Raw genomic sequence first — 10,052 nt, forward strand, 5'->3', positions numbered from 1 at the left:
CATCTCATTCACTCAACGTTTTCTGGAATTCATAAATTACAATGCCTTGGATCAGCTTGTCCACACCCCCACCAGGGGCAGCAATATCCTGGATCTGATCATTACCAATATGGGTAACTGGTGTTCCATGCCAGAGGTCAACTCCTCGCTGGTTAAATCTGACCACAAGCTAGTCACTCTAGACATCCATATCCCACCCCCACCCCCTATTAAGGAAACCACCATCAAAAACTTCTCTAAAGCCATCTTCATGCTTCTTAAGACAGAAGTGATAAACTTCACAACACCCATGCAGACGGAAAATAGAGGTACAACTGCTGAATCTTACACAAATGCACTGTATAAGCACATACACAAGTGCATGGATCGTGCCATCCCCAATAGAACCAAGATGCTATTCTCCAAAAAAGGGAAGCCAACCTGGTGGTCCCCTGCCATAAACAAACTCTACAACAGAAGGAAGAAGCTGTTGCAAAAAAGAATAAAATCCCAAGACTGGAGGAACTCCCTGGTCAGCCTCAGCAAAAAGCTGAGATCCCTCATAAAATCCTCCAAAGCCACTTATGAAAATAAAATCACCACTGATTCCAAAGACAGCTACAAAGCATTATACAGCTGTCAAGAATCTGAATGACAACAATTAGATCTCCTCTGAGCTACAGCACAATGCCACTAAATATACAGAACCAACCAATATTGCCAACATCCTGGCAGATAGGTTCAGTGCTAACTTTACCCCCCTCTCACCCTCCAAAGGGCCCATGTTAATACCAGAAGAATGCAAAGCCCCTGTAATCACAGATGAACTAGTAAAGACCGCACTCTCCAAAGCCAAGAACACGGCATCCATGGGACCAGACAACATCCCAGGCTGCATACTGCACGAACTACAGAACAAACTGGCACCCCAACTAAGTACCATGTTCAGTCATAGCCTCACCTCAGGTTATGTGCCTACTGAATGGTACACAGTGATGGTTATCCCACTCCACAAAGGGGGTGCCACCATGGACCCCGGAAACTACTGCCCCATTAGCCTGATGAGCCTGGTCTGCAAAGCCATGGAATGTATCATCTTGGAGCTTTTAAACAAAGACAAAGCAATCCTTCAAACCCTGGACCCCACTCAGTTTAGGTTTGTAAAAGGTAGATCATGTCTATTAAACCTGACTTGACTTCTTTGAAGCAGTCACTAGAGTCGTAGATTAGGGAAAGGTAGTGCACACAGCCTATCTTGACCTCGCCAAGGCTTTTGATACCATCCCCCACTCTGGAATTATAGATAAATTCATTAAACTGGGCATAGGACCCTATGTCACAAGATGGGTGGCCAACTGGCTCACTGACAGAACCCACACAGTAAAACTAGCCGACTCCAAGTCCGACTTCAGACCAGTGATGAGTGGAGTACCACAGGGTTCGGTCCTAGGTCCTCTACTGTTCAACATCTACTTCTGTGAAGTCCAGGACAACACAGAAGATCTTTAGCTAACAAAGTTCGCAGATGACTGCAAACTGGGAGCCATAATAGAATCACCTAATGATGTAAACATTCTACAAAAGGGCCTCACAGAGACAGATGCTTGGTGTCAAAGTCATGGCCTCAAACTCAATGCCAAGAGGTGCATTGTCATCCCCTTTGGGAAAAATTTGGTACCCATGAACTACCACATAGGAGGCAGCTCACTAAACACTGAAAGTGTGATGAGACCTCGGGAAACAGGTGGACAGTAGTCTCTCCTTTGATAACCGCATTGCCACAGTAGTCAGGAAATCCTTCTACACGGTACACCTCATCACAAAAGGGTTCTCCTCTAGAAAAAAGGAGGTCATTCTTCCTCTCTACTCATCCCTCATCATACCCATTATAGAGTACAATGCCCCATTTGGCATGTATCTCACAAGACACCTACAACAACTGGAAAGGCCACAGAAATACCTCACTAAGAGGATTACCGGCCTAAAACAGATGCCATATGCAGACTGTCTTAAAAAACTCCATCTCTACTCCTTCGCATATCACCTACTCAGAGACGATGTCTGCCTAACATACAAAGCTATGTCATACCCAGAGCTGTTGGACATGCTACACTTAAAGAAATCCCAATCTCTCCGAAGCACATGCTCCAGCGACCTAAACCTTGTCATCACAATAAAGAGAACATGCTGGAGGGATAGATTTCTGTCCCAGAGACATCCCATACTCTAGAACAAACTACCCATTCATGTCAAGCAAAGCTCCTCATTGGCCCTCTTTAAGAAAAATCTTGGTGACTGGAAGGGAAATAAAAAATTCACCCCAGGGATTACTTCTGCGGCACTGCTTGACATATATAGATACATGGGTGTACTGAAAAAGACCAAAAATCCACTTGTTCGAAAATGAACAGTAGATTCTCGGTTACGAGAAAGTACACTTTCGCGAAGAAAGGTTCAACATACCATTAAGGAACACTGTGCTGAAGCACACTACAGTGTGGAAAGGAATTTATGTGTTTCCCCACTGTAGTGCGATCTCAGAGTTGGTATATTTAAGTAGGGGGGGTGTGGGGGGGGCCCATGAAAAACAATGTTATTCTGTTCTTTATAGGTTCGCTGAACCGATGTTCACCGAAGTGCACTTTCACTGAAGTGCACTTTCATGTAACCTCAGGTCTACTGTTTATATTCGAAGAAGTGAGTTTTTGAATATATACAGTATAAATATATAGAGAGTTAGAGAGTGAGTGAGTGAGAGGTGTGTGTGTGTGTGTGTGTGTGTGTGTGCATGTGTGCTTATGTAGATATATGTGTTATACATATATATAAATATATGTATGTATGAATGTGTAGATATACATATATTTACATGCGTATATAACATGCATGCATTCATGTGTGTGTTTGTGTATGTATTCATAGCTATATCTTGTTCATGCAATGTCTCCCTGTGTGTGTGTGTGTGTGTGTGTGTGTGCGCGTGTGTGTGTGTGTGTGTGTGTGTGTGTGTGTGTGTGTGTGTGTATGTGTGTATATAATAAATATATATATATATATATATATAGTTACAGTCTGTATCAGGGTGATCTTCCAGATTTGCAGACTGCTTTTTCCGACTGCCAGCTCTTTCCATACAAGATTGCTGTACAATGGGATTTGGGAGTTAGGCCTTACCCTGCATGATGTGCAATCTTGGAGTCGGTATATATATAATTAGCAGGGGGTGTGATTTGTGCATAGGGCTTGTCCTCTGCAAAACAGAATTTTTTTTTCCACCAAAAAATACACTTGTAAACACAACATAGGAGATGATTTTTTTTTAGCACTTTCATTATTTTACTTATAAAATAAACTTTGTTTTATAACTAAAATAAACACACTAAATTAATTTTATAGCACTCTTGTTCTTTTAATTTTAAGACATTTCATAACTAACCAAAGAAAAGTGCTAAATTAATTATTTTAAAGCTTTTGTTCTTTTAATAATAAAGCAAAGTTTGTTTTATAACTAAAAGAACAAAAGCACTAAAAAATTCATTTTAATGATCTCCAGTGTGACCTTTAGAAGTGTATTTTTTGTTGAATTATTGGTCTGTTGTACCTGGCATTATGCTGCTCCTTTCTGAGTTTCAAATATTTTTTGTTTTTTTCTTATTCAATGTTTTTAGATTCAATCTAAAGAGAACATTCATTTTTTATGTTCTTTTTAGAGCATCCGTTCAATGAAAAGACAATTCTGTGTGCATTTGTGTGTGTGTGTGTGTGTGTGTGTGTGTGTGTGTGTGTGTGTGTGTGTGTGTGTGTTATACGGATATACAAACACATACAAACAAAATGTGCATACATAGAGGGAAAACTCTTGAGAGTTGGGAAGATAGAATGTCATTTAACACTTATGTTTTGAAAGATTAAGATGAAAAATATAGTTTGGCAGAAGCATAATGTTGGAGCTATTGTAGTGATCCAGGCCATATTACTCTATAACAGCCATATTACTCCATAACAGCCATGTTACTCCATAACAGGCCTTAGCATACTGCAACATTTTTGAGGAAACAGTGTCTCTGAGTTTCACTGGCAACCTTTAAAACATAAATTTGTATGTGTATATCCCAAACCGGTTTTGAAATGAGAGAGAAATTTTTTGAAACTTTCAGTTTGCCTTAGTAAAATCAAAACAGAATAAAAAAAAACAAGGTAGTGAGAATTCAGCAGAGTTTTTTTTATCATTATGCTACAGCTAAAACAGGGTGTAACACAGAAGAACTAATGGTAAGGAAATCGTGCTTATTTTGTCAACACCAATTACTTGGATTTTGTGATCTCTTCATCAAGTAGACTGTACTGTATGTGTTGGTGTGTAGTGCTTCAGGTAAGTGAGCTAGCAAATGACATAGCACTTGTCTTGCCATGTGGCCGTGTGGCCTGCTTATGACTGATGCTATTTGCAGAACGACCAAAATATAAAAGCACCTCCAGTTTGTCAGTCAGTGGAAAGTACTGCACTAGCTAATGAACTGGTTCGTGTGGGGGCACTGGGTGGTTCTGTGCTGGGTTTATGTGTATATTTGGGGATACATTGTCAGCCAGTCATGCAGTAGAATACAAATTCCCTCAACTGTTAATGCTCTGCTTGTTCTGAAGTTCCTTTTTATACGAATGTTATGATAACTTCAGGAGATTATTTTGGTTGAAGAGGTGTGAGACTGCACACTCCCCGTATATTTCAGAGTACGCGGTGAGATCCTTCGCAGAAAACTATTGTTTTCACTTTCAAGGAAAAACAGGTAGACAAGGTTAACTTCTGGTTCTTATTGCCTTTCAGCAAGTTATTTGTCAAAGGAAACAGATAAAACCTAAAAGCAGACGACACTGAGACATATATGATAAACACAGAAAACACATGTACTTCTGTTTGCAAAGATGCAATCATTTTCAGAAGGCTTATTAACAATTGTTCTGAGTCTGACTTTGGTTTCCATACGGTGGTATTTCCTCTCTGTTTCTTCAAAAACAAGTAGGATTACAAATTATAATCAGCATCAGTATTATTAGTAGGTGTTCAACATTTCTGAAATCAGCATTTTCAAACCATTTGAAGTTAATTGATCTCAACTTTGGTCTATTTAAATCACATAACTCATTTTTGATAAATCATGATTCAATAATTATCACATATTCAGTAAAGTAGAACAGTAACATAATGGAATGGGAGGCAATTCAGTTTACTTCATGTTTCACTTTTTTTTTAAATATAGCTCAAACAATTCAACATAACCTTGCAGCAATTGCAGAGCTCTCATTCACTGCAAGTCTGACTAAAATGTTTTTTTTTAAGATATTACAATTAGTTTAAAGTTTTATAGATGTTAGCCACTAAGCTCTATAAGTTTCATTTCTTGCAGGTCCCCTACACTTTCAAGAAAAAGAAGTGGAGGGCATCACGGTTCATCTCAAACACTTCCCCAAGGTGACCAAATGGGAAATTTGGAAGATGGTACCATCAAAAGAATTGGAGGCGGAGAACTAAGTAAGTTACGCAGTTAGTCTGATGATTTGAGCTCATTTTTAGTTGTGTCATTTTGCTCAGTTACTTGCTTGGAGCTGGCCAGATATTTTGGTTGCTTTAAGCAAAGAGGTGTGGAAAAGAAAGTAAAAACATCTTTTTGTGTAATATCTTTCTGCCAACTGTAAATGCTGGATTTTAAAATGCCAAGCAGGAATTATTAGTGCTACTGTTTTGTGTGTGTGTGTGTGTGTGTGTGTGTGTGTGTGTGTGTGTGTGTGTGTGTGTGTGTGTGTGTGTGTGTGTGTGTGTGTATGTATGTGTGTGTGCACGCGCGTGTGTGTGTGTGTGTGTGTGTGTGTGTGTGTGTGTGTGTGTGTGTGTATATATATATATATATATATATATATATATATATATATATATATATATATATATATATACGCACGTGTGTGCTTATGTGGTGCTACAGTACAGATCTTTCACAATGTCTTGTGTAGTTACCAGCTATAGTTGTCATGATTTATACACTTTAATAGAAATTTCTGTGAAACATCTGATGCATGTTTCGTAAAAGTATTCCACTGTGTGCCATTTCTTACACTGAAAAGAACTGATCTCACTTATAGATCCAGGCAATACAAGGCAAAATAAAAATTATTATTGCTTGGGGAATAATGCATGTGCCACATGCAGTATGCCAGGTATAGCAGTAATAGAGCTAATGCTCTAGACATCTGGACAGCAAAACACTTGGCCTGATAATTTATGTGCCCTGATCTTTCTCAGACTAATGAGATTCCAGACTTACTTACATTAGCTGCAGTTTTCACTCATGACATATTTTAAATTTCCTCAGTGGAAACATTGCCATATGTATCACAATTTAGCATCTATACTTTATTGCCATATGTATCACAATTTAGCATTTCCACTTTATTTTGTATCATTTTGTTTTCCTTCAGATGCTCGAAACAGTAAAAGTGTATGCAGTGATCTCAACAGTCTTGGAGGAAGCAGTGAAACGAGATCTTTGGATTCACCCACTTCTAGCCCAGGTATGGCTCAGCAAGGTAACTGTTGTTGCTTCATTCCTTATATTGTGTGCAGGCAAGACAAAAATACAAATAGTCTGTAACTACATTTTACCAAGCACAGACCATTTGTGTATAAGGGAGCTGATGTGACCAGGGGCTTCATGATCCTGGAAGTTTCATATGAACCAAACAAGAGTCTTATCACTAAGAGGGTCCAGGGGTATGCTTTTCCCAAAACGTATGACTTTCTGCAGTAAAATGGTAAATTTGACAATATTTTATTTCTGGCAGAGATTGAAGATCAGGATTGGCCCTAGGATATTTGTACTATAAGATACACACAGAGACTGAAGATCAGGATTGGCCCTAGCACCTATGCAGTATAAGATATCAGCAGAGAGTGAATATCAGGATTGGCCCTAGGACCTATGCACTGTAACATACACACAGAGACTGAAGATCACGAGTGGCCCTAGGACCAATGCAATATAAGATGCACACAGAGACTGAAGATCAGGAGTGGCCCTAGGACCATGCAAGGTTTTAACTGGAACTTCTCATTAATTTCATCTTTAGTATGCCAACATAATTTACACAGTTTCACCTCTATTTCTTGCAGTTGATTCTCCACACAATCTTTTTGTTTTATCCATTCCATGAAATTAAATTATTTTATCCAAGCAGGTAATGTAGAGGGTGAAGATGGCAAATGAAGTCCATAATGACCATGGTCTGTGCATGTTACTTATTTAGTTTCATAATCAGGCTCACCGGAGCCTCTTCAGGACTTGATGATGACACACGTAACAGATACATTTTCCTGATTTATGCTCTTTCTGCTAGCTAGTGGCCGATTATCTGAATATGAAAAATAAAGCATGGTAAATTAACCACAGTTTTTAATAACAGCCTTTATATTACTGTACTCATTAACAAAATGTTTCTGTATAGAAATGTTGCTGTTTTTATGGGGTGGAAAAATTAGAAACAGATCAGAAACAGAATATGCATTTTCTGATTCATAATACTAACAACAGAGACTGGATAGTTAATAGGAAAACCAGCATACTGAAATAAAATCTCATAATGACTATTTACTATCTAGTAGGCAAACATTTATTACCAGACTGTGAATAACAATGAGAGATCTTCCTTAAGCATGAAGTAACTATGTTCACTGATGATTATTCCAGATATTTCTTGATGATTTCTGACCTTAAGTCTATAATTTAGGCAGCACTTATACAAGATGCAAAGTCAGTCCTGTTCTGCTATTTAAAACAGCACTGAAAGTAACCTGAAAGCCCCTTTTACTGTTTTTTTTCCCTGAGAGAGAAGATATAGGTCATGGGAGTAACACTTCAGTTTTTGTTGCTAACCAAACAACATTAAGAATTACTTCCAGTTTTAAGAAGCATTTCTCTCACTTCAAAAACATTACATTTCTTCATATTTGTTGAAGAAATAGCTATTTATCCACTTTTAAACAAACTGCACTTTAGCTTTTGAAATAATGTGACCTACTTTTCCACTTGAATATTTGGTTTAGCATCAAATACATTTACTAATACTTTGTAGATACACAGACCCTTAAATATGAAAAAAGAACTATTTTAAATATATTACTTTAATTTCTGATGGTAGCAAATTGTGTAGATAATTTACAGTGGGCCCCACAAAATCACTTTGTGGCATGATTTGGGTTAACAGTAATGGGTTAAAAATTTCTGTAATCTTTCTAATTATCATACATTTCCACAATTCGATAACAGCAAAAAAATGTATGAAACTGAAAACGTAATGGTAGAATACTACAGAAGGAGCAAACTGTTCACTATGCAGTCCTAGTACAAGACACTGTCAAAGAAAAAGAGTGTTAGCCTCTGCAAACAGCAAAAGGACAGCCTACAGCAATGGAATATAGGAGGAAAAGTGAAACAAAACTTGGAAAAGCTGACAAAGATCTAAACAAAAAAGTCAGGGATCCCAACTTTTTGTAAGTCCAGAACTGGACATTGATTCAATGGTTCACAAAGTGACACATGAGGGTGTGGCCAAAAAGTGGTAGCACTGGGTGTATATTTCCAAAAATGATGCCTAAATGACACCTGTAGGTCATGACAATTGTGACATGTATGCATTTAAAAGAGGCCAATGCCAACAGCCCTGTAAAACCCATTTATGAAAATTATATTTATCTGACTCTGTGATAACTTGTCTAGTCTATTCACCCAAAGGATTCATATTGCAAATAGATGCAAAATTTAGAGATAGAAGGTAGCGCAAACTGTGATGCCTTCAAATAAGCATAATCCACTTGAATATTATAAGGTACAAGAAAGAGTCGAACATTTTTATTACCTCAAAGCTGATTCATGAAACAGCTTGCTACTAGATAATATTAACAAAGCTGTCTTTCATTTGTTCTTGTTTCAAGTCCAGCTTCATGGGAACTATCTTAACTGCACTTACACATAAGCAGCAGCCTGGAACTATTATTTACATTAAGTGTGTGAAATTCTTTAAGCGATTTAGTAAACATTCACTTCATGGTCTTCCTCACATCTATCAATTACATGCAACATCATGCTATATGAGAGCATACATCTAGATCATTATGGGCACACCTAAAAGTGACCCATGACAGTCTGCTTACTTAGTTTGAACATTATAAACTGTTTAAATTCATTGCTTGCCTATTTGTCTCCCACCTGTACTGCACATCTTTAATGAGGAAAGCCTTATTTTGCTTTTCACAATCGCTCAAAAGGGCTTCCTATGAGAACACTGTATACAATCAGTACAGAAATGCACACCACGTTGTTCACTAAGCCCAAATTCATAAGTAGCACAGTTCCATGTTTCACTGCACTCAAAATGTCTTTTAACTTCAACTTCAATTCAAATGTCATCAAATAGTTACATGAAGGAACCCCTGGAACTGAAAGAAACTGGAACTGCTTGACATATGTGTGAATCAGCAGATACTGAAGCCTAAATGTCCATCGCCTGTGCCTTTCTAATCAAATATTTTTCATGAGAATCGTTCTCACTCCTCCTTGGTACTATACACCCTCTACAATGACCCTGATACTATTAAATAAAGCATTTTCACATTCAATAAAGACTTTATGAAAGGTATAATACCCAAGAAGTGACTACATGTAGTCTGAAAAGATGTAGGTGGCCAAACTGCTAAATACAGATTCTTAGGTTTATAGGTAAGTACTAGGCTAGCTGCCCTTGTGGACCATTTTAAGCCTACCCAGTTTCTGCTTTTATGCTCAAGTTAACCTATCCTGTTAAATTAGAGATTGACTTTACCCATCCCTTGGTCGATAATTAGATATTACCCCCTGATAATAATGAGGGTTGCACCGTAGATAATTTGACGGGATCTATGCATGGGATAAAGCAGTTATGAGCTACCTCTGTCTTTTAGAAGTACAGGAAGAAGTCCTGTGTTAAATTTTCTCATTCCTATCCCTAGATCCAACCTGCACTTTAATACAGACAGGGCTGAGCTTTAT

The 10,052-nt window shown here is 38.0% G+C and overlaps 1 protein-coding gene across 4 annotated transcripts in view; it reads left to right on the forward strand.

Annotated features, from left to right (window-relative positions):
- The window catches only part of LOC122812148 (GEM interacting protein), a 1,774,188-nt gene that overhangs the window by 1,533,220 nt on the left and 230,916 nt on the right, over positions 1–10,052 (forward strand). For 3 of the 4 annotated variants that reach the window (XM_044084459.1, XM_044084456.1, XM_044084458.1), the window contains 2 exons: positions 5,385–5,509; positions 6,451–6,558. In XM_044084459.1, the coding sequence (XP_043940394.1) occupies positions 5,385–5,509; positions 6,451–6,558 (233 nt within the window). The remainder of the gene's footprint in view (positions 1–5,384; positions 5,510–6,450; positions 6,559–10,052) is intronic. The other variant, XM_044084457.1, reaches the window with a different exon arrangement.

This window comes from Protopterus annectens, chromosome 9.part0, assembly GCF_019279795.1.
Source record: "Protopterus annectens isolate FY-2018-M chromosome 9.part0, PAN1.0, whole genome shotgun sequence".
Taxonomy (NCBI): Eukaryota; Metazoa; Chordata; order Ceratodontiformes; family Protopteridae; genus Protopterus; species Protopterus annectens.